At 48.0% G+C, this 25221-nt stretch overlaps 1 protein-coding gene across 1 annotated transcript in view; it reads right to left on the reverse strand.

Annotated features, from left to right (window-relative positions):
* Positions 1–25221, reverse strand: part of LAS1L (LAS1 like ribosome biogenesis factor) — a 51462-nt gene that overhangs the window by 1445 nt on the left and 24796 nt on the right. Inside the window, 4 exon segments of the mRNA XM_060249984.1 lie at positions 12808–12952; positions 16459–16814; positions 23566–23713; positions 24461–24673. Coding sequence (XP_060105967.1) covers positions 12808–12952; positions 16459–16814; positions 23566–23713; positions 24461–24673 — 862 coding nt within the window.

The following is a 25221-nucleotide window of genomic DNA, read 5'->3' on the forward strand; positions in this document are numbered from 1 at the left end:
ATCCCGCCCTCCCCGCCGAAGCAGGCTCAGGACGGCTGCCCTGGTCTCCAAAGCGCAGAGAACAGACTCCCTGGAGAAAATGCAAAGCCAAGCTGCTAGGCCTGCCTATGTGGAAGAGGACTCGGGGGAGATTCGGAGACTTTAATAGATGTCCACACTTCAGCAAATTGCTCTTGAGAAGAGGCAAGACTCACTGGAGTTCAAGGGGGAATTTGCCTCTCTTCTTGCTCTCAAGTCTGCACAGCAGCTGATGTTCAAAAGGTCGAAACGTTAAATACCAGGTGATAACATGATTAAAACCAGCAGTCTCATTCAGACCCTGACCCCCCCCCTCCAGTTACACCCAATGTTTCTAGTAGGGATGTTTGGGCTCCTGCTGGTTTGGATCAAATCACAATAGCCAGTTGTAACTGATCGATGATTAGATTTGAGTACTTGCCAAGCAATTTGCCAGAGTTCACTGGGTGGCTACATGTCTAACACAACAGCATGCTTGTATGCCCAGAGATCAACCAAATCGTACAGCTTAAGAAGCAAAGGAAACTACCGCACAGCTGCCAACTAGTTTCTAAGGAGTTTGGGACATCTGCTTTACCAGCAAACGAATCTTGGAATCAACTCGTCATAATTGCTCCCCATCTAATATGTTAAGCTCATCTGACAAACTCATTCAGAGCCAGTTTGGTGTAGTGGTTAAGTGTGCGGACTCTTATCTGGGAGAACCGGATTTGATTCCCCACTCCTCCAATTGTAGCTGCTGGAATGGCCTTGGGTCAGCCAGAGCTCTGGCAGAGGTTGTCCTTGAAAGGGCAGCTGCTGGGAGAGCCCTCTCCAGCCCCACCCACCTCACAGGGTGTCTGTTGTGGGGAAGGAAGGGAAAGGAGATTGTGAGCCGCTCTGAGACTCTTCGGAGTGGAGGGCGGGATATAAATCCAATATCTTCATCTACCTCACAGGGTGTCTATTGTGGGGGAGGAAGGGAAAGGAGATTGTGAGCCACTCTGAGACTCTTTGGAGTGGAGAGCGGGATATTAATCCAATATCGTCATCTACCTCACAGGGTGTCTATTGTGGGGGAGGAAGATAAAGGAGATTGTGAGCCGCTCTGAGACTCTTCGGAGTGGAGGGTGGGATATAAATCCAATATCTTCATCTACCTCACAGGGTGTCTGTTGTGGGGGAGGAAGGGAAAGGAGATTGTGAGCCACTCTGAGACTCTTTGGAGTGGAGGGCGGGATATTAATCCAATATCTTCATCTACCTCACAGGGTGTCTATTGTGGGGGAGGAAGGGAAAGGAGATTGTGAGCCGCTCTGAGACTCTTTGGAGTGGAGAGCGGGATATTAATCCAATATCTTCATCTACCTCACAGGGTGTCTGTTGTGGGGGAGGAAGGGAAAGGAAATTGTGAGCCGCTCTGAGACTCTTCGGAGTGGAGGGTGGGATATAAATCCAATATCTTCATCTACCTCACAGGGTGTCTGTTGTGGGGGAGGAAGGGAAAGGAGATTGTGAGCCACTCTGAGACTCTTTGGCGTGGAGGGCGGGATATTAATCCAATATCTTCATCTACCTCACAGGGTGTCTATTGTGGGGGAGGAAAGGAAAGGAGATTGTGAGCCGCTCTGAGACTCTTTGGAGTGGAGAGCGGGATATTAATCCAATATCTTCATCTACCTCACAGGGTGTCTGTTGTGGGGGAGGAAGGGAAAGGAGGTTGTGAGCCGCTCTGAGACTCTTCGGAGTGGAGGGCGGGATAGAAATCCAATATCTTCATCTACCTCACAGGGTGCCTGTTGTGGGGGAGGAAGGGAAAGGAGATTGTGAGCTGCTCTGAGACTCTTTGGAGTGGAGGGCGGGATATAAATCCAATATCATCATCTTCAAAGTTTGTGGCATCCTGAATTTTCAGGCCCTCCCCTAAAAGCTAATTTTTTTTTAAAAAAGCCCCTGAGTTTCTCATGGCTAATCAGAAAGTGTCTGCTCAGTCTCCCTTGGGAGTGGGTATTCCACAGGCAAGGGGCCACCACCAGAACTGCCACACTAGCAGTACAGGCCAGTTTTCTTTGTGCAATCTGCACCTCACTTTCCTATCTCCTATGCTGTCCAAGGAAATTTACACTAAAAGGTTAACAGTAGAACACAAGATGAGAGGAGATAGAGAATAATATATGGAACAAGTCAACCCTAAAAGCAGCAGACATTATGGCAACAATTTATCCACTGGCAATCTGCAACACAGGACAAACACCAGTTTGTTCTGAAGTTGGTCTGAAACAGGTTTTTAAGACTGCACCCAAAGATGGGGGCAGCCATGCTTCCAGCTGCAAGGAGCTCCACAAACGGGGGCAGGAGCTGCAAAAAATCTTATCCAGAACCCACCAACCTTAATTCCAGGAACAGGCTCTTGCAAGAGAGCAGCACAGCCTGTGACTGCAGGGTGGCTTGCAATAGCAGAAGCAGCACTCCTGGTATTCGGGATTCACAGCAACCTGGGAAACTACTGCAGGTGGCAAAGAACCGGTGTTACATGTCGAATGCATAAAGCTGCCTGGTACAGTTTCTTGAGGTCATTACTGTCTACTCTGCCTGAGGTCCTCCAGGGGATCAGGTGGACATCTTTCACAGCACTGCCCACCTGGTCCTTTTGGCTAGAGATGCCGCAGACTGAACATGGCACCTTCTATGCACATGAAGCTGCCTTATACAGAGTCAGACCCTCAGTCTATGAAGGTCAGCACAGTTCGGTGGACATTTTAGTGGGTTTTGTATTTATATCCAACTTTTCTTCCAACATGACATTTTAAATTGCGTAAGCTGCACTGGATTCCAAGGACGTCTCTTATCTGGCCCCTAAGCAGCTTGTTATCAATGTCTCACCAGCCAGATAAATCAGTTTGAATGTCTCCATGTTTGAGTTTGGCCCCATCCTCTCCCCCCGCCACCTCACTCCTATGCTAAAGCAGCATCTTGGCCAGGGACCCACCCCAGTGGCTGCGAGGGATATGGCCCTTAAAAGCTGGCAGGCTGGAAGGGGTGTGGAGGATTCAGATACAGTGAAATGAGAAATAAAGTTTACCGGGGAAAAGTAATATAAGCTGCTGGCCCAGAGAACTACCAAACTGACACTATGTTGAGCATATTATAATGCCCAACCCTAGAAAGCCCACGTTAAGCACTAGAGATTCCATGAGGATTTAAGTGTCCAGGCAGGCAATAAGAAAAAAATAATCTGGGGAAAAAGGCAACCAAGGAGAAGACGATTGCAGATTTATACCCTGCCCTTCTCTCTCAATCCGAGACTCAGAGCAGCTTACAATCTCCTCTATCTTCTCCCCGCCCCCCAACAGACACCCTGTGAGATGCGTGGGGCTGAGAGGGCTCTCACAGCAGCTGCCCTTTCAAGGACAACTCCTGCGAGAGCTATGGCTGACCCAAGGCCATTCCAGCAGCAGCTGCAAGTGGAGGAGTGGGGAATTGAATCCGGTTCTCCCAGATAAGAGTCCGAACACTTAACCGCTACACCAAAAGAGATGGGATGATGCATCTAGACTTTGTCGCGCGTGAGGCGAGTGTCATTCTGAGCAAGTAAAGCTCGCTCTTGCCTCGGTCCCAGTTATAGGACAAGAGGCTTGAGCAAAAGGATTCTTTTCATCACGGGCTTGGAAAGGTCGGTAGGGAGAGCACGTGTGAGAACAAATGGTGTTTGGAATGAGCCAACCAGTAAAAGCAGACACCACCTTTGCCTGCCAACTGTCTTGTAAACACGAGTGGCTCCCCGTCCAACAGTGATGTCCTCCAGAAAGTAGCTGCATCCTGAAACGTCGCTCAGCCTCTTCCTCTTTTGCTTAAAAGAGAGGCTGGGGAAGACCCCACCGCTCCTCATGACAGGTGCTTGATACTGATACTTGGCGGCCGACTTCCTTCTTGAGAACAGCACAACTGTGAACCTAACCTCATCCTCCCCACCTTCCTGGCCGACGCAACGTCACACCTCACTGCTGCAGTGAGACCTCCAGCTTCCCCTGTAGGAGGCTCTCCCTGGCCTCAGAGCAAGAAGAACCTTTATGCAGCGATGTCATTTAAATCTCCCAGGTGGGGGCAGGCAGTGGGGGAGACAAAACCCACAAGCCCAGTCAAACAGCCTGGTATTTGAATAGGCTCAGACAAACCAAAAGTGCCTTTCGTCGATCTACTGTATGTTTAGAAGCCCGTGACTGAGGGGGATTCCTTATCTGTGCAACTGGGGAAGGTTTGGCTGGCGGCCAGCAGAGGAGAATCAGAAGGCATCGAGAAAACAAGAGAGCTTGAGTCACAGTGAGTTAGGCCGGATGACTCTGTTTTTTCAATGATTTAAGGAAGGGAAGTCCTTTGGGAATCACCTGTGACCAATCTGTTCTCTGGCACAAAAGATCAGCTGAAGAATAATGTAGAGCAGGGATGGCCAACGGTAGCTCTCCACATGCTTTCTGCCTACAACTCTCATCAGCCCCAGCCAGCATGGCCAATGGCTGGGGCTGATGCGAGTTGTAGGCAAAAAAACATCTGGAGAGCTACCATTGGCCACCCCTGATGTAGAGGATCTCCTTGCATGCTGCATGCCAAGCTTCTCTTGTATCTCAGAGCAGGTGGCTTTGGGCCCAAGTGCTGAAAAATACCATGTCTGCCTGCGAAGGTGTGCTGGCCAAAAAATGGGGGTTAGAGGTGGGATGAGAAGAGCTGTACTTGAACAGAGGCACTTGGAATAGTACGGACAGCACCTCCGGGATTCACCTTGGACTTGACTGGTGGCTGTGCTGGTCTGAGAAAGGAAAGGATGTCAGGCTAGGGTAGGATAGGTCTGTTGGTGGCCAAAGAGAACCTCCACATTCAGAGGTAAATCTCAGGATCCCAGTGCCAGGAGGCAATGGCAAGGGAGGGCGTTAACCTCCATGCCCTGCTGTTGGCCCTCTAGAGGGACTGGTTGGCCATATGAGACAGGATGCTGCATTAGATGGACCAGTGGTCTGATCCAGCAGGGCTCTTCTGATGGTCTTATGCTGGGAATCGGGTGGCACAGAGAGAACACATACGCAATGCACTTCTGGCTTGGCAACTTTCTCAAATACCTTGCCTTGGCGACCCTATCGCCCAATCAGCCTACTCTCCATCTCATGTAAGCTGTATTCTAAACATCTTGAACGTCACCTAAATCGGTTAACCAAAGAGAAGATAACTGGTCCAGAACAAATTGGTTTCCTCAAAGGGAAATCTACAACTGATCATTGTTCCACCCTTGCCTTCATGGCAGATAAATATCTGAAGCCTAAAAGCAGGAAATTGCATGTAGCCTTTATTGATTTAAAGGGGGCTTTCAACTCAGCCACCAGAGATCTGCTTTGGGAAAAACTTAAAATCCTGGGGATGGAACCTGCCTACTTTTCTTAATCAAGAAATTTCATGCTGCTACCTCAGGTGTTATTAAAGTATCCCCTGATGGTCAACTCTCTTCCAGTTTCCCAATTACTAAAGGAGTAAAACAGGGCTGTGTTCTTGCCCCTTATCTCTTGAGAGCCAGTTTGGTGTAGTGGTTAAGTGTGCGGACTCTTATCTGGGAGAACCGGGTTTGATTCCCCACTCCTCCACCTGCACCTGCTGGAATGGCCTTGAGTTAGCCATAGCTCTGGCAGAGGTTGTCCTTGAAAGGGCAGCTGCTGTGAGAGCCCTCTTAGCTCCACCCACCTCACAGGGTGTCTGTTGTGGGGGGAGAAGATATAGGAGATTGTAAGCCGCTCTGAGTCTCTGATTCAGAGAGAAGGGCGGGGTATAAATCTGCAGTCTTCTTCAGTCTTCTTAATCTGTTTCTGAATGAATTGAACCAATGTATGTCTGCTGTGAATGGCCACCCTCCCTTCTTAGAACAATTAGCAGTGCCCTTACTGCTATATGCTGACAACACCGTTATTCTTTCACATACCAGAATTGGCCTCCAAAAATCCTTGAAAGCCTTTCACCAATACTGTAGATTGAATCGACTGGTAATTAATTATGAAAAATCAAAAATCCTGGTTTTTTCGAAGAGCTGGCACCTATTTAAATGGCACACTGGTACAGAAGAAATCAAACAAGCGAAGGCTTACAAATATCTGGCAATTACCTTTAACTACAACCTTAGATGGCCAACGCATCATAATAGATCTGTAAGTTTAGTAAAATGCTCTCTGGTGCAAATTAAAAAGTTCTATTTCTTAGGAGGTAACCAGTTCATTCCAGCAGCTCTGAAAATTTACAATGCCAAAATCCTTCCTCAGTTGCTCTATGGAATACCTTTGTGGATTGGAGCCTTTAGTCCCTGCGTGGAGAACGTGCAATCACCATTCTGCCGTCAGATTTTAGATGCTCCCAAATGAGTCCCCTACTCATCCATTTGTGCAGAGCTAGGCTTACACCTTCTAGAAACCAGGGCCTGGATATGGCTTTTAAGTTCTGGCTAAAAATTCATTTCAGAAGGGATCCAGGAAGTTTACTAGACTACCTGATGAAAGGCAGGCACAGCATTGCTTGGCTCTACGTTTACCCACAAACTACAAAAACTTGGTATTGCGGTGGACACTCTTTTCTTATGTGACGAACTATATATTTTAAGAACAATCCAACTAAGGCTTATGGATCACGAATACAGAAAGTGTTCCCCTCACATCCCCCTGTTTGCTCTGCAGCCAATCTAGGTATACTCCAAAGACATGGGAAGATACCCCATTATTTTTTTACTTTAGATTCCCCATTCCATCGTCGAACTTTTACTCTGGCACGTTTAAATGCCTTCCCATCAACAATTCTCTTTGGTAGGTTTAGACAGATACTTCTCCAAAATAGATTATGTCCATGTGAATTAGGAGTCCTTGATTCTATATCCCATATTATTTCAGAATGTCCTTTCCTGGCCTCACAACGTAGACACTTTTTAGCTGAATATCTCCAACACAATGTATTTACTAAAAGGAAAACTCTAACCTACTTTTTAGAAAATGTTAATCCCCACATTACTACATGTGTTGCGAATTTCTTAGTAGAAGCCTAGAAAATTAAATCTAGGCATACTTCTGTATTTTAATTGCTGGGTGTCCACTTTCGATTAGTATTACTGGCTGCCATTTTAATTGATTGCTTTATGTATTGTTCTTACTATACTTCAGGCCTTTTGATTGTGAATCATTATTGCTTTTATGCCAATGGAGGTCTGAACTGAACTGAACTACATGAACATCCTTATAGGCAAGAGAACTAGCCTGCACCGCTGTGGCTGCTAAAAGCTGTTAGTACCACTTGCAATTATGGCTTGCTCCCGTTACAAATCTACGCTCCCAGGACAGATCAGCGCTGGCCTGGATAGCCTAGGCTAGGACCCACGTATCTTCGGGACTGCCTCTCTCCTGGTATACCCCTTGAAGAGCATTGCACTTGGGTGGTAAGCACCTCCTGGGGGTCCCTGACTTGAGAGGCACCCGGCCGTCCTCGTTCTCTGCCCTGGCCCCACCTAGGGGAACTCTCTGCCAAGCAATATCCGTGCCCTGCAGAACTTAAGGCAGTTCTGCAGGGCATGTAAGACAGAGATGCTCCGCCAGGTTTGTGGCTGAGGACGGTGATGACTTCCCACCTGGCTGGTACTCCTGTCTTCCCTGCCTCCCTCACCACGAGGCAGCAGCATATTCTGGCAGTCTCATCACCGCTTTATTGGTTATAGGCTCGGACTGCGATAGTAATGTAAAATTATGAACTCTGTTATTTTAGTTGTGAATGTATATGCAGTTGGTTTTTTCCACTGAAGTACCCCAAGCCCTAGTCCACAGGGGAGCATGGTTTAAAGATCTAATTTTAAAGTAAAGGAAAGTAAGAGCCTGATATCTTGGAATCCATGCAGGGACAGCCCCGGTTTGTCCTTGGGAGACCACCACAGAAGACCTGGGTCGCTATGCAGAGGCAGGCAATGGCAAACCGCCTCTGTTCATCTCTTGCCGTGAAAACCCCCCGAGGGGTCATCGTAAGAAAGCTGCTGCTTGGCAGTACACATCAAGCTGACCAAGAGACATTCTTTGCAATAATTTAATTGGGTGGTGGAAGTCTTGTGCCTAAGTCAAAGTCAGCGGACAGGTCCACAAGAGAGAGGGGGAAAGAGCAGCCTGCTAAGTTACCGCTGGCCTATGAAAAGGTGGCCCTACGTGCTCTCCATTATTGAATGGGGAGGGGGGAGTGTCTGTAAACCCAAGTATGAGCTGTTGTCTTTTCGGGCTCAAGTTCCAGAGAAAGGCCCCTCAGCAGCTTCACCGCTTATGTGAACAGATTAAATAGCTCTGGAAACTCCCTGGCTTATCCTGGATCTCATGGGCTTAAATGCTGCAGATAAACTGTTCTGGGGTCGGGGATTGTTATTTCAAGATAAAGAATTTAGTAACCAGAAGGATCGGAGAGGGATCTGGAGATGCAACAAGTTAATCGGGGCCAGCCACAGAACTGCTCCCCCTACCATAAGCACTCCTCCACCTGGCCGAAGAAATACCTTCTGGGAAGAGAACAGGGATGTTGACCAGGGATGGGCATGAACCAATGGATGACCTGAAGTTGAAAAGCTGCAGGGAGCACAAAGCAGGGTTTAAATGGCTTGGAGCACAAAACAGGGTTTAAATGGCTTGGAGCCATTTAAACCAAAGAGCCGAGCAGTGGTCCTGCCGCTCAGCTGTTAGGAAACCCCTAGTTTCTGCTCCCTGTGAAAAGCCAGGTTCATGGTTCAGCCATCCCTCATGATGCCCATCTGCAATGCTGCTGAGAATCTCACACGAAAGGCCCAGCAGCTGCAGCTCTCTAGCTAACTGTCCCCACCCCGCCCGAGACAAGTGCATTCACACCCCCTTGTCCTTGCTAAATCCTTGAGGCCTGTTAGTAAATTCCAAGCACCTACAAACCAACAGCCAATGATGGCACCATACAAAGCTTCATGTCCTTGCTTGTACCATCTCTGAAATACTTGAGTTCAGTTCTTGGGGAACAACTAACTCATTTCAGCAAAAATGCCATCATATCATCACCCAAGGGAGAACGGAGCTCCTGAGCCAGGTACTGCATGCCTAGCTTAGAATGCAAAAACCAGGACGCCTCTTCCTCCCAGAGCAATGAAGCCGCTCTTGATTAATTCACAAGTTACCTCTGCACAAAATCGCAGAGTTTGTTTACTGCAAGGGACAGATGCTGGGGACCTCTGCTGTAAGCTCGTCAGCCTCCTTCCTTCCCAACTGGTTGAAGTAAAAGTCAGAGGCTAACTCAACACATACTACTGAGGTCATTTGTGGCTTCTAGGGAGATGATGATTAGCTTCCGTCTAGGCACAATTAATAGATTTCCATTGTTCATTTGGCATTTATTCACATTCCAGCTCTGTAGGCTTAAAGAAGACACATGGACAGCCAAGTTGCTAAGAAACTAATTTTGAGGGGCTGGAAATCCAAATTTGCAACTCACACAGATGCCTGAGCAGCGGAATGTTTAAAATTAGAAACCCAAGCGTGTGATGCTTTTTTGAACAAAGACTACATATCAATTTAATGGCACATGGGATGCTTTTCTCAACTGCACTGATAGCAGCCATTGCAACCCAGTCTGATGTTTGCACAGGTGATACACACCTCTCCTCCTCCCATTTCGTCATCCTTTTTCCTCTCCTCCTTTTTACCAGGATGAAGACAGAACTGTAAATTCACACACCAGGAAGAATTTAATTGTAGATGCTGCTTCTCCTCCAGCTAACTTTGAACTCCAGCCAAATACATATTTCCTTTCCTGAATGTGAAGTTTGCTTTTTAAAAAATTACATACTAAGCTGCATCAACAGAAGACCGCTTATACTGGGGAAATTCAGTGGTGTCAGCAAGAGGTGCCCAAAGGATCCCAACACAAGCACTCTCTCTTGAATTGTTAAGAGAAAAGGGGGAAATTTCAATATGCTATTAAAAACCCACCAAACTAAAAGTGGGGAAGCTGCTACTGCCAGGGCTGACCTCTCCACCAGGCCACTCACATGAGAGGCTGGCTTGTGTGAGCAACAGAATGTACTCGTTGAACTTGCTCAAGACTGCGATATTTCTTCCGCCTTTCATGAACAAACCACAATTAGCAGTGTTCTTGCTTATGGAGGGGAAAAGGCAATCTTGTGTAATGCCATGCTTTCAACGTTGAGAGGGGCTGTGGCTCAGGGAAAGAGCCTCTGCTTGGCATACAGAAGGCCCCAGGTTCAATTCCTGGCACCTCCAGCTAAAAAGGACCGGGCAGTAGGAGATGAGAAAGACCTCCACCTGAGACCCTTGAAAGCCACTGCCAGGCTGAGTACACAAGACTGACTTTGATGAGCCACAGTTCAGCACAAGTTAGCTTCACGTATGTTAATGAACCAGAAAAACTTTTGTCAAGGCCCGGCCTAAAATAGACAGCTGCCATGCAGATATACACGCCATGCATACCAAACCACATTAGGCAAATTGACTATCTGTGCAGTCCACAACCCAGCTGCAAGTGGCTGGTTCTCAAGGACGGCTAATTCAACAACTGTGAGTTGTGGAGAGACACTGAGTCTGAAACAGCAGAAACCAATTCAACCAAGGATGAGACCTGAGGGACTAAAACTCACAGCACAATCCTAACCACTTTTTACTGAAAGTGCCACAGTGTTCAATGGTCTTACTCCCAAGTAAACGTGCAGAGAAGAGATAGATTTTAGGTCAGTTGCACCTTAGAGACTTACAGGCAATACCCCCTCTAAGCTGTGGAGTCTTGTGAGCAAAAAATCTGCATTGTGAGCTACTGGCATGAAAGTTGTGAGCTACTTCAGAAATTAGTTTGCTCTGGGGCCATTTTTCCCAAACTGAGACAAAACTGTGTGAGTCAGAGGCTAAAAAACTGTGAGCTAACTCACACTAACTCAGCTTAGAGGGAACACTGCTTACAGGGTATAAGCTTTCCAGAGCTGAAGTTCCCTTTATCAGACACAAGAAGGAACGCAGATTTGAGTCTTTATATCGCAGTCCAAAAATGGGAGGAGTGTTATAAAGAATGCTTGGAGAGGATGCGTATTATCTAATCAGTTTGCTTAGAGCAGAGGGGAATTGCTCGAGGGCAGAAAATGAACAACTGGACTGAGAGAAGAATCCTCTGTCCCTATTCAGCCCTGAGGGGTCCACTGTTCTGAACCTGTGAATGAGCTCTCAAGTTCTGCAATCTTGTACTGTCATCTCCCCTTGAAGAATGGCATTGCCAGTCAATACGAGTTTTAGACACGTGCTCAAATGGGCATAAATCTGCACATAAAAAAAATAATAGGTCTGGATTCCCCCCCCCCCCCCAGTCTTTATTACAGCAGATGTCATTTTGAAAGAGGCATTCCACAGTGAGGGGAATCCCTCTCGCAAGACAAAACCTACCACCCCCTTCCTTTCTTAAAATAACCAGACTGCAGCTACATTCAGATGACCCAATAAACTCAGTTCGGGCACTGGATTAATTTCACACATCCCAATTTGCACGTGATTCCTGGGAAGGGGCGGGGGGGAGCAGCCTGCAGACCAGTCCTGCCTCTCTGTGCCCTGGCAGCTGCAACCATATGAACATACGAAGCTGCCTTATACTGAAGCAGACCCTTGGTCCATCAAAGTCAGTATTGTCTTCTCAGACTGGCAGCGGCTCTCCAGGGTCTCGAGCTGAGGTTTTCCACACCTATTTGCCTGGACCCTTTTTTGGAGATGCCGGGGATTGAACCTGGGACCTTCTGCTTCCCAAGCAGATGCTCTACCACTGAGCCACTGTCCCTCCCCAAAACATATGAACATATGAAGCTGCCTTATACTGAATCAGACCCTTGGTCCATCAAAGTCAGTATTGTCTTCTCAGACTGGCAGCGGCTCTCCAGGGTCTCAAGCTGAGGTTTTTCACACCTATTTGCCTGGACCCTTTTTAGTTGGAGATGCCAGGGATTGAACCTGGGACCTTCTGCTTCCCAAGCAGATGCTCTACCACTGAGCCACTGTCCCTCCCCAAAACATATGAACATATGAAGCTGCCTTATACTGAATCAGACCCTTGGTCCATCAAAGTCAGTATTGTCTTCTCAGACTGGCAGCGGCTCTCCAGGGTCTCAAGCTGAGGTTTTCCACACCTATTTGCCTGGACCCTTTTTTGGAGATGCCGGGGATTGAACCTGGGACCTTCTGCTTCCCAAGCAGATGCTCTACCACTGAGCCACTGTCCCTCCCACAGGCTAATAAATAGGAATTGACCACAGGCTAATAAATAGGAAGCATAAACTCCATGGAAGCCCAGAAAGGCCTCCCTGGTCTGAGAGTCGTGAAAGTCCAAGCCAAAAAAGGTGGTCATGGAGATGTATACCTGATAAACTGACACAGTCAGATAATAAAGTAACAGTCTGTCATGACTATACTTCTACGTTGTTTGTCTCAGTGAACACTGGAAGTATGTCCTTTAGCTGATGTCCTGTTTGGGCTAAAAAAAACCCCACCAGGTATATTTTGAATATCTATCTAGACATTTTTATATTCTTACTGCACCCCTGAAAACTGAAGGCATGAGTTCTGAGCGATGTTTTATCTAGCTCATCCGGTGATCTTTGATTTTGACGCTGAGTCGTATTGAATTTTGTAAAATGACGTCACCAAAAAACCCGAACTAAATAAATAAGGTAACTTGACAACTGCATCGCAGACAGCTGCAAACTACCGAGAAGAGAGAAGGCTCCGTCCCAGTTTGCACCACCAGATCTGCAATACTCACGCAACACAAGGCGGGGCTCTCTGGTCTCCATTCACCGGCTGCTCCAGAGTCGACATCATGGAATACTCTTCCACCCGCAGGGCATCAGGATCATCTGTCTGACCGGGCAGCTTCCCCAGAGGGTACTGCTGCCACTTGGTCCCCTCTGCAAGAGAAAAAACATCCAGGGGACATCACATAGACAGATTTGGAACTGGGAATGGACAACACGTGAGGGACGGTGGCTCAGTGGTAGAGCATCTGCTTGGGAAGCAGAAGGTCCCAGGTTCAATCCCTGGCATCTTCAAAAAGGGTCCAGGCAAAGAGGTGTGAAAAACCTCAGCTTGAGACCCTGGAGAGCAGGGGAGGGACGGTGGCTCAGTGGTAGAGCATCTGCTTGGGAAGCAGAAGGTCCCAGGTTCAATCCCTGGCATCTCCAACTAAGAAGGGTTCAGGCAAGTAGGCGTGAAAATCCTCAGCTTGAGACCCTGGAGAGCCGCTGCCAGTCCGAGTAGGCAATACTGACTTTGATGGACCCAGGGTCTGATTCAGTATAAGGCAGCTTCATATGTTCTGTGCCCCGCCTGCGTGATTCCATCTTTGTGACACGCTGGGGCTTAGCTGCCCTGAGTCTTGTGAGAGGACGATGTTCAGCTGCTCCAAAAAGAACTCCCCCCCCCCGCCCCTCTCTCTCATGCTCATTGGCAGCCCTTCTCTTCAAACCTGGGTTGTTCCTTCCTACAACTGGAGGCCAGGTGCAAGATTTGGGACCTAGCATTTGGGACAGCTTAATTAATGACTTTCTTGACTCATAGCTAGTGCTTAGAGTATAAGAGTCCTGGTTTTATTGAGGCACATGATCTCAGATTCTGGCAAGCTTCTCTGTGCACCACACGCTCGAGCCCCAGCTGATGGGAATTTAGCCAGCATTTTCTGTACACTTGATGCTTTGCTAAAAAATCTCTTTGTGAGCAAACCTGGGTCTCGAGTATCATTTCACTGGGATTTCTTCAAATCTGGAACAACCTACTGCACTCTAGGCTTATTCTTACAAATCACAGACAGGGATGAGCGTCAGGTTTTAATTCAAGCTCAGGTCACTTGAGGTGCTGGCGTACCAGCCTCTTGCACGTGAGATCAGAGCAGGAAGTGGCAGAGAGGGGCAAGTCCCCCCTTCACGGGTGAAAGGGCAATGATACAACTCAGAATATGGGGTGCAGACAGCTCCTCATCAGAACATAACAGAATCAGGATCAGACCAGTCACCCATCCAGTCCAACACTCTGTGGCCCACAGTGGCCAAAAAACCCAGGTGCCATCAGGAGGTCCATCAGTGGGGCCAGAACTCCGGAAGCCCTCCCACTGTTGCCCCCCCACAAGCACCAAGAATACAGAGCATCACTGCCCCAGTCAGAAGAACGTAAGAGAAGCCATGTTGGATCAGACCAATGGCCCATCCAGTCCCTCTGTGTCACACAGTGGCCCAAAAACCCAAGTGCCATCAGGAGGTCCATCAGTGGGAACAGGACACTAGAAGCCCTGAGAGAGAGATCTGGGTTGGAAGCTGTGGGAGCCCCACTGAGCTCTCTCAAAGAAGAGCGGGAGGGAAAGGTATAAATAGCAAGGAAGCCACCCTTGGAACAAGCAGAATTCAAAAAATACTTCCGTAACTTGGAGGGAAAAGTGTAATCAGTACTTTCATTAATGCCTATCAGATATGCTTACAATACGTAAGTATGATATATTTCTGACTCCAGGCTGTTTCTGGAAGTCCACCAGGAGGAGACTTTTGCCATCTCTTTTTGGAAATTCCCTAAAATACAAGATCTTTGAAAGTTCTGTTTTGCGCCATCCATTTCCGAGAAGTGATTATACAAGTCACTCAAGACTGCGTGCTCTTCAACTGTGCAAAAGATCAGGAAAACTGAAAAAAAAGGTGACAGGTGCCAGAAAGAGGGAGGAGACCTGGGAATGGGACCAGGCGCTCTGACTAATCTGTCTTCGGATCAATGACTCTTCTGAGCACCTGGAGGGAATTCTGCCTTCTTCCTGGTAATGCTGGAAGGGGCCATGCCCCAAGAAGCTGAAGTGTTCATTTCTAACAAAAGGGAGCATTTCACACAGCACAGAATAGCTTAGGGAGTTCACTACAACAGGATGGGATGTCCATTGGTCTAGGTGGCTTAGAAAAATTATACAAATCCATGTAAGACAAGTCCTAATGGTTTATTAGCCACATTAGCTACGTGGAACTTCCACGTTCAGAGTGCATCTTCCACGTTCAGAGCGCATCTTGCTGGGGAAAGGGAAATGATGGCTATTGTCCTGTTTAGGGCTTTATTTTGTAGCAGGAACTCCTTTGCATATTAGGCCACACACCCCTGATGTACCCAATCCTCCTGGAGTTTACAGTAGGCCCTGTACGAAGAGCTCTTTAAGGAATTCTAGCAGAAGCTCCTTAGCATATTAAGCCACACACCCTGAGGTAGCCAATCCTCCTGGAGCTTACAGTAGGCCATGTGCTGAGAGCCCTGGGTCTGTAGGCTCTCGGAGGATTGGCTGCATCAGGGGTGTGTGGCCTAATATGCAAAGGAGTTCCTGCTACAAAGAAAAAGCCCTGGTCCTGTTACGGAGAAGGGTTTGGCTGCCCTCTGTGGGAAACAGAACTGGGCCTGATCTGGCAAATTAGTTCTGTTGCTTCTTTCTATGAGCAAATGGACAGAAGGGGAGGGGCAAGGAAAAAGAAGAAGAGACTGGATTTATACCGCGCCCTTCACTACCCGAAGGAGTCTCAGAGCGGCTTACAATCTCCTTTCCCTTCCCCTCCTCACAAAAGACACCCTGTGAGGTAGGTGAGGCCGAGAGAGCTCTGACAGAAACTGCTCGAGAGGAACAGCTCTGCGAGAACTTGTGAAGACCCAAGGTCAAATCAGCAGGTGCATGTGGAGGAGTGGGGAATCAAACCCGGTTCTCCAAGATTAGAGTCTGCACTCCTAACCACTACACCAAACTGAGGAGATGGCAAATTTGTTTGGAATGTATTTGGAAACTGCCGACACCTTTTCCGATGCCTGGGAACTACTTTTAGACATTGGATGAGCCCGTTGGGACATTTCCCCAGCAAGGCTTCTGATTGGCCGTGCAGATTTTCTGAAAGGTTGCTACCACAGCACAAGGATCTTGTTGCATGGCGTAAAAAGCGGGCTCCACCTCCTGCGGCAGCCATTGTGTGACTGCACGAAACCAGCAGAATTCCAAAGCTGCCTGCAGGCTCAAAAAAGGTTCAGGACCAAAAAACAAAAACAAACCCCCCCCCCCCCAAAGGCTCAAGACCTCTGGTGAAGAAAAAGGAGATTAAAAACCATTCCTTAACATCATGAGCCAGACCGTCCTCAGTCCACTGTGAAAGACAAGAAAGATCTTTCCTCTTCCCACTCTGGTAACACCTGCACGCTAGGGCTGGGAGGAGGGGCGGGGTGTGCACGGGGAAATGGGTTATGCGCTCCCTGGTACCCACAGTATGTTCCCATGGGGCCAAACAAGCCCTAGATCCTGGATCCCGTTTTGCATGCTCCACCCACCCACTGCTGCCGGGGTGCACATCTGGAAGTGACATCAGCCACCCTCACAGACGACCCTCCTGCCCCCACCGACCCCAGAGGCAGGCTGAACCTGAGCTGACTTGCCAGGCCGACCCCTGGAGCGCTGCCCTCTTCTCCGCTAAAGCCACGGCGTTCTCCGCATGGAACGATTCTGGCAGAGGCACCGGCTGGGCTTCCATCTCTTCTTCCTCTTCTTCCAGGCCCTCCTCTTCGAAGAGACCCTCTGCCCTTCTGGTCCTCTTGCCCAGCCCGCTCTGTTTGGCTTTCCACTGCAGGCTCTCCACTGTGTAGATGGGCTGCCTGCGGAGGTCTGCGGCTGAGCCCGGGCTGGGAAGCGAGTCGTCTTCTTGGGTGTAGATGGAGGTGAGGTAGAGAAGCTTCTCCTGCTTGTCTGAAGGCAAAGGGGGCACCATGCTCAGCAGAATCCTAGGAATGGAAAGCAAGCCGGGGCAAAACCAATCATTCCAAAATGGGTATAAGGCTGAATCAGAACCTCAGAGGGGGTGCTTTCACACACACTGCGTAACACACTTCCAATTCACTTTGGATGCACTTTGCAACTGGATTTTACACTGTGAAATGGCAAGATCCACTTGCAAACGGTGGCTGGACTGGATTGAAACGGCATTATTTAGCATGCCTGCTGTGCTGGATCATCCCAAGGCAGCATCAGGACCAGGCTCTTGTTGCCAACAAGGCCAGCTGCCCCCGGGAAGTCCACAGGCAAGACATAAAGGCAGCAGCTGGGCTCTACCGCTACACTGCCCTTGGACATGGAGGCTCCATTTATTCACAGATACACTTCCCCGTATAAACTGGGGTCATTCTTTCTGCTTGGCGCAGGCTTTGTTTTCCATTGTTTCATCTCCTGGAAAGACAAACAAAACCTGCTCCAAACCCGAAGCTGATCTAGACAGGTTTTTTAAAAAGCACACCCAGGAACCTGACATATTTCTACAATTAAATACACACGCGGCATCTTTTCTTTCTCCAGATCCCCTCCTTAAAGCGTTCTTTTCCCAACGTCTGTATTTAAGAAACTTGTAGCCCCTTGTTCCAATTTAAAAAAAAAAATACTCAACACAACTCGAAATGCTGCTCTGGAGAGGGGGGGAGTGGCTTCGTGCCTGACCTGAGGATCAACCAATCAGCACTCTGGGCGGCCAGCTTCTGATGGAAACAGGAAGAGCTGCTTGCTCCTGAATTGAGTTCTCTGAGAAAAGTCATTCTTCTGATCAGGGGTCGCTTTGTAGAAAAAGAGGTGGTGGAGCTCATCCAGGGATTGTTATGCAGCTGCACCTACTATTCAATGGACAAGGTGGGGAGGAGGAGGGGGGACCCTCAGAAAGGTTCAGGAGCTGCACTCCTGTGAGCTCCTGCTGAATTAAGAACATAAGAGAAGCCATGTTGGATCAGGCCAATGGCCCATCCAGTCCAATTTTATACATACACACACACTGTGGCTAATAGCCACTGATGGACTTCTGCTCCATATTTTTCTCTAAACCCCTCTTGAAGATGGCTATGCTTGTGGCCGCCACCACCTCCTGTGGCAGTGAATTCCACATGTTAATCACCCTTCAGGTGAAGTACTTCCTTTTATCCGTTTTAACCTGTCTGCTCATCAATTTCATCGAATGCCCATGAGATCTTGTATTGTGAGAAAGGGAGAAAAGTACTTCTTTCTCTACTTTCTCCATCCCATGCATAATCTTGTAAACCTCTTATCATGCCACCCTGCAGTTGATGTTTCTCCAAGCTAAAGAGCCCCAAGCGTTTCAACCTTTCTTCATAGGGAAAGTGCTCCAGCCCTTTAATCATTCTAGTTGCCCTTTTCTGGACTTTCTCCAATGCTATAATATCCTTTCTGAGGTGCGGCGACCAGAACTGCACACAATTCAAGGCCTGCTTCTGATTAAAAACAGGGCCTTTTGGCTCATCACTCAACGTCAGCATGCCTGTAAGAACCCTAAACGCTGCAACAAGAAAATGACTGGGACTCCTTTCCGTTATGGCTCAGGGAGGACACCTATTCCCCACAAGCAGTTGTGTAAAGCACGAAAGCTTGTTGCCACCAATAACTGTAGGCAGAGGCCCACTCATTTATGCTCACCTAAGTATGTGCTTTTTTTTCTTGGTGACCACTCCATTAAGTGTTCTCGGATGTGTGCACGTTTGTGTGCCTGCACAGAGGATTCTGGGAAAGCACAAGGGTGGTTTCCCATTTTTAAAATCACATTCTTCCTCAAAAGAGCTTAAGGCAGCAGAAATGGCTCCTCTCCCCCTCTGAGGTCAGCTAGCTAAGACGGGAACAGAACAGACCAAGATGCGGCCGGTGAGCTTCATGGCTGAAGAAAGACTAGCATCTGGGTCTCCTAGCCTAGACGTCCCCAGACCCCCACAACGCACCATGGCACCTGACACCTTTCTAAGTGTTTTTAGAAGTGGGTGGGGCTTCCCCCCAGCAAGGCTTCTGGTTGGCTATGCAGATTCTTCAAACGTTGCTTTGGCAGCAGCAGTCACCTCCGCACAAGCATCTTCACTGCGCACTGCATGACTGAAGGGAAGCAATGGCAGCCATTTTGTGGCTGGCTCCCATCTTTCTGTGTCAGAATTCCAAAGGAGCCCACAGGCTCAAAAAGGCTGGGGAGGGACCCCCTGCTCTAACACTGTCCCATGCTTGTCTCTTGCTCTGGGCAAGACATCAGGGAAGACTGGATAGGCAAGAAACTGGCTCCACTTCCCACTTTCCTTAAACCCAGCAGCATAAAGCAAAAACCGACCTCCCTAAAGCAAGTCCCAAAGGGTGCAGAGGAGTGGGTGAGGGCTGGACTCTCTTGCCGGCCACAGGCTCATCCCTCTCCAAGTTCCCTGCCATCCATGAAAAGCTTAACCCAAGGGAAAGACTTTGTACTGGGCATCCAGGAGAGGAGAAGCCATCAGGAATGAGAACCATGAGAACTCAGTTGAGAACCTCAGTTGAGAGTCACTGGGTAAAAATAAAAGGAGTAAGAAACAACAGTGATAGTATTGTGGGAGTTTGCTATAGACCAGCAAGCCAAGCAGAGGACTTGGATGAGATACTTCTACAGCAGATTGCAAAGTTCTCCAAGAGAAGGGATACAGTGATCATGGGAGATTTCAATTACTCGGACATCTGTTGGAAGTCCAACTCTGCTAACAATGAAAAGTCAAATAGATTCCTAACTTGTCTTGCTGACAACTTCCTTTTCCAGAAAGTGAAGAAGGAAACAAGGTGTCAAGCATGGTAGAATTCCATTGGTAATTGATTGTTTTAGGGTCCCCCATAAAGCTGGCCTATGAAATATCATGAAGGATCAAGGTCTGTTAACTCTGTTATTCTTTCTTAAAAGCGAAATACTGAAAGCGCAATGACAGACGATTCCTATGAGAAGAAAAAAATGGAAAAAGCCTAAAGAAGCCGAAGTGGCTCCATAAACAGCTCTCTAAAGACTTGAGAAATAAAAAAGACTCCTTTAGGAATTGGAAGGAGGGCCTTATAACCAAGGATGAATTTAAACAAATCACCAGGGCTTGTAGAGAAAAAGTTAGGAAAGCTAAAGCTCAGGCTGGCCAAAGATGCTAAAAACAGCAAAAAAGGGTTATTTTCTTATGTTCAGAGTAAGAAAAAGAGCAAGGACACGGTGGGCCCATTGCGAGGGCAAGGAAGTGAAATTGTAACGGGTAATGAAGAGAGGGCGGAACTGCTCAATTCCTACTTTTCCTCAGTCTTCTCTTCTGAGGGAAACGGTGCTCAACATGGCAAAAACAGAACATATAAGAAGGGTATGAAGTTCCAACCTAGGATCAGCATAGGGATAGTACATAAATACCTAGTTTCTTTAAATGAAACTAAGTCCTCAGGGCCGGATGAACTGCATCCAAGGATTCTAAAAGAGCTTGCGGATGTAATTTCTGAGCCTCTGGCTATTATTTTTGAGAATTCTTGGAGAACTGGAGAGGTGCCAGAAGATTGGAGGTGGGCGAATGTTGTCCCCATCTTCAAGAAAGGGAAAAAAGACAATCTGAGTAACTACCGACCCGTCAGCTTGACTTCTATACCTGGAAAAGTTTTAGAACAAATCATCAAACAGTCGGTCCTGGAACATTTAGAAAGAATGGACGGTGATTACTAAGAGCCAGCATGGGTTTCTCAAGAACAAGTCATGTCAGACTAGCCTTTTTGAGAAAGTGACTACCTTGCTGGATCAGGGGAATGCTGTAGACATCGTTCATCTTGATTTCAGTAAGGCTTTTGATAAGTTTCCACATACTATCCTTGTTGACAAGTTGGTAAAATGTGGTTTGGATCCTGTTACCTTTAGGTGGATCGGTAACTGGTTGACAGATCGCACCCAAAGAGTGCTTGTGAATGGTTCTTCATCCTCTTGGAGAGGAGTGACAAGTGGAGTGCCTCAAGGATCTGTCCTGGGACCTGTTTTGTTCAACATCTTTATCAATGATTTGGATGAAGGAATAGAGGGAATGCTTATTAAATCTGCAGATGATACTAAATTGGGAGGGGTTGCAAACACAGAAGAAGACAGATATAGGATATAGGATGACCTTGACAGGCTGGAAAACTGGGCTAAAATCAATAAAATGAATTTTAACAGGGATAAATGTAAAGTTCTGCATTTAGGAAGGAAAAATCCAATGCATGGTTATAGGATGGGGGAGACTTGTCTTAGCAGTAGTATGTACAAAAAGGATCTAGGGGTCTTAGTGGATCATATGCTGAACATGAGCCAATAGTGTGATGTGATGGCTAAAAAGGCAAATGCAATTTTGGGCTGTATCAACTGAAGTATAGTGTTCAGTTAACTCTGCTCTGGTAAGACCTCACCTGGAGTATTGTGTTCAGTTTTAGGCATTGCATTTTAAGCAGGATATAGACAAGCTGGAACGGGTCCAGAGGAGGGCAACAAAGATGGTGAGGGGTCTGGAGACCAAGCCCTATGAAGAAAGGTTGAAGGAGCTGGGCATGTTTAGCCTGGAGAGGAGGCGGCTGAGAGGTGATAGGATCACCATCTTCAATTACTTGAAGGGCTGTCATATAGAGGATGGTGTGGAACTGTTTTCTGTGGCCCCAGAGGGTAGGACCAGAACCAATGGGTTGAAATTAAATCAAAAGAGTTTCCTGCTCAACATTAGGAAGAACTTCCTGACCGTTAGAGTGATTCCTCAGTGGAACAGGCTTCCTCGGGAGGTGGTGGGTTCCCCTTCCTTGGAGGTTTTTAAACAGAGGCTAGATGGCCACCTGACAGCAATGAAGATCCTGTGAATTTAGGGGGAGGTGTTTGTGAGTTTCCTGTATTGTGCAGGGGGTTGGACTAGATGACCCTGGAGGTACCTTCCAACTCTATGATTCTATGATGGAGTGGCAGAGCGCAGGGCGCAAGCTGTGCAGACTGCTTCAAACACCCCCTCCCTCCTGCTGCCAGCACAAAGTTCATCGGCACTCGCTCTCTTGGATGAGACATACTGCGTAGGGCTGTCTTGAAGGAAGGGTGGAACAAGAACACATGCAAGAGGGAGAGAATAAGAGAGAAGCCATGTTGGATCAGGCCAATGACCCATCCAGTCCAACACTCTGTGTCACATAAGAACATCAGAGAAGCCATGTTGGATCAGGCCAGTGGCCATCCAGTCCAACACTCTGTGTCACATAAGAACATCAGAGAAGCCATGTTGGATCAGGCCAATGGCCATCCAGTCCAACACTCTGTGTCACATAAGAACATCAGAGAAGCCATGTTGGATCAGGCCAGTGGCCCATCCAGTCCAACACTCTGTGTCACATAAGAACATCAGAGAAGCCATGTTGGATCAGGCCAGTGGCCCATCCAGTCCAACACTCTGTGTCACATAAGAACATCAGAGAAGCCATGTTGGATCAGGCCAGTGGCCATCCAGTCCAATACTCTGTGTCACATAAGAACATCAGAGAAGCCATGTTGGATCAGGCCAGTGGCCCATCCAGTCCAACACTCTGTGCCACATAAGAACATCAGAGAAGCCATGTTGGATCAGGCCAGTGGCCCATCCAGTCCAACACTCTGTGCCACATAAGAACATCAGAGAAGCCATGTTGGATCAGGCCAATGGCCCATCCAGTCTAACACTCTGTGCCACATAAGAACAGAAGAGAAGCCATGTTGGATCCGGCCAGTGGCCCATCCAGTCCAACACTCTGTGCCACATAAGAACATCAGAGAAGCCATGTTGGATCAGGCCAATGGCCCCTCCAGTCCAACACTCTGTGTCACACGGTGGCCAAAACCCAGGTGCCATCAGAAGGTCCACCAGTGGGGCTAGGACACTAGAAGCCCTCCCACCGTGCCCCCCCCCACAAAGCACCAGGAATACAGAGCATCACTGCCCCAGACAGAGAGTTCCATCAATACCCTGTGGCTAATAGTCCATGACAGGGTGGAGGAAAGGTGGAGCCTGTTGGGGAGGAGTCTCCAGCGAGGGGCTTGCAGGCCCCATGGTGCCCACCAACACCTTTCCTGGCACCTGCCAAGTGTTTTGAGAAAGTGGGTGGAGCCAGATGGAGCTGTTGCCCAGCAGGCCTTCTGATTGGCCACTGGAGATCTGATTGGCTGTGCAGATTTTGTAAAATGTTGCTCCAGCAGAACAATGATCTCCACCGAGTGACCAAAGGCAAGCTGTGGGTATGCAAGAAAATATTCTTCAACCATATATTCATTTTCAAAGGCATCCTGCTAAATGGGGGTTCTGCCTGAAATGTGGAAGAGTTACTATTTAAGATGTGTGTGATCTTATTCGGTGACATGCTGTAGTGGGGTCTGCCTCCTGTGGCAGCCATTTTGTGGTTGGCTCCACCTCCTGTGGCAGCCATTTTGTGGTTGGCCCCACCTCCTTTGGCAGCCACTCTACGGTTGGCTCCAGTTCCTCCGGCAGCCACTCTGTGGTTTTACCCACCACCCTGTGCTGGAATTTCCGACTCATAAAGATTGGGAACCCCAGTTCTAGTGGATGAAAGCACCAAGCCTGTAAGAATCTGTGAAGGCAGAACTGGATCTACAGCAACAGGGAAGCCAAGGCACACCGTCTGTGCCCTGAAAACACTCCAGATGCTAAAGCCACAGAGCTCAACTCTTCACACCCGAAGTCCCTGAGGTTCACTTACAGATGCAGGAGGTGGGGACTTGCCCAGCAAGGCGCTTCCAAGCAATCCTCAAGGAGCTTCAACCACTGCAGTGAAACATGATGTCTAAAAAGCACCGGAGAGCTTTCGTTCCCATTTTTGGAGCTTCTGGAAGAGCTCTTGGACTTCTCTTCAGGCAGAGCCATGGGAAAAAAAATGAAAATGAAAGAAACGTAAGCTGGCATAGTGCAGAGTGACATGAAAAGGAAGAGCTGGGCACAGCGTCAGATTTGCCATGAACTCCTCTCATGGCCATGAGCCACTGCCTCCCCTCCTGACCTTGGCCTCAGTTCTTCCACCTGTAAAATGGGTGTGAGAGCAGCTTACTCCTTTATTTAAAGACTAGAAGGAAATCAGTAAAATTTCCTACAAGTCTTCATGGTAGGTAATGCTGCTGGCTACTTGTCAGTTTCAAGGCAACGATTGGTGATCGGAAATGACCTTTACTTAACACGCTTAGCGGGCAAGCATCTATTTACATCCCTGCTCTAAAACCTGCGAAGCAGTGAGTCTTCTTCATTCCATTTCCCCTGAGTCCCCGTTTCATATTATTTTAGGTAAATGGTGACCTTCATTTGAAATCTGCAAAGAATATTCTACTGAGATGTGGGGTTAAAAAAATCATAAAGGCTAAGTCACAGAGGAAGAAACCAGATGCAAAGACCTTTCTCAATGCATGCTGGTTTGATCGTCAAGCACCCAAGATAATTTTCAGTCAAGGGGTAAGTAAGGGAGAGAAAGAGACCGGATCCCAGTCACAGAATCTCACTGGATTCTGCATATTAAATACATACAACCCCATTAAAGACCACACAGTGGGAGGCCTTCGTTTCTAAGTCCACCACTAAACCTTTGGGGGGGGGGTTGTCTCTGGGACACTTACTGGCTTCCTTGTTGGTCTTCAGAATTTCTGTGATCCAGTTGACAAGATACCGGGTCCGGAGCCCCAACTCCCGCGCATGTTGCTTCAGCTCACCAAACATTTTCTCGAGGAGGGTCTGTATGAAATTCCTGGAGTGGAGGCCCTTCAGCAGGGGTTGCCAAAAGCGAAAGAAGGTTGGGGGGATTCTAAAGTCCCACTCTTTGGTTTCTGAAGAGCACAGCCAAAGGGGAGAAACAGGTTACGGTTGTAAAAACAAGCAAACCAGGAAGACACAAAACACCTTATATACAACCCCAAGCACTGTTCCCGTAAAGTTTCGAGCCACAAAGACTGAATCCTGTTTTATTCAGGGATATCAGCAGCAAGGCAGCAGTTGAAACCAGAAGCTCCTGACAGATGGGTGAACCTTGTTAGAAACTTTCACGGTTACAATGGCATGAATGGACACAAGGTCCCCACCCCCCCCAACACAGCCCATGTACATTCTCTGCCTTCAGTCCAATCCCTTGTGCAGGGGGCTCCAACATGGTGCCTACATAAGATCTGCCAACACCTTTCCTGATGCTCGACAAATGATTTGAGGAAGTGCTTTTAGGAAGCCAGGCTTCTGGTTGGCCACTGGAGATCTGATCAGCTGGGAAGATTTTTAAAAATGCAGCTTTGGCAACAGCTGCCACCGCAGCACAAGGTTCACCGCTACGGAGGCCATTTTGTGGCTGGCTCTGCCTCCTGCAGCTACTAGTTTGTGGCAGCCA

Source organism: Heteronotia binoei, chromosome 11 (genome assembly GCF_032191835.1).
Source record: "Heteronotia binoei isolate CCM8104 ecotype False Entrance Well chromosome 11, APGP_CSIRO_Hbin_v1, whole genome shotgun sequence".
In the NCBI taxonomy this organism is placed as follows: Eukaryota; Metazoa; Chordata; class Lepidosauria; order Squamata; family Gekkonidae; genus Heteronotia; species Heteronotia binoei.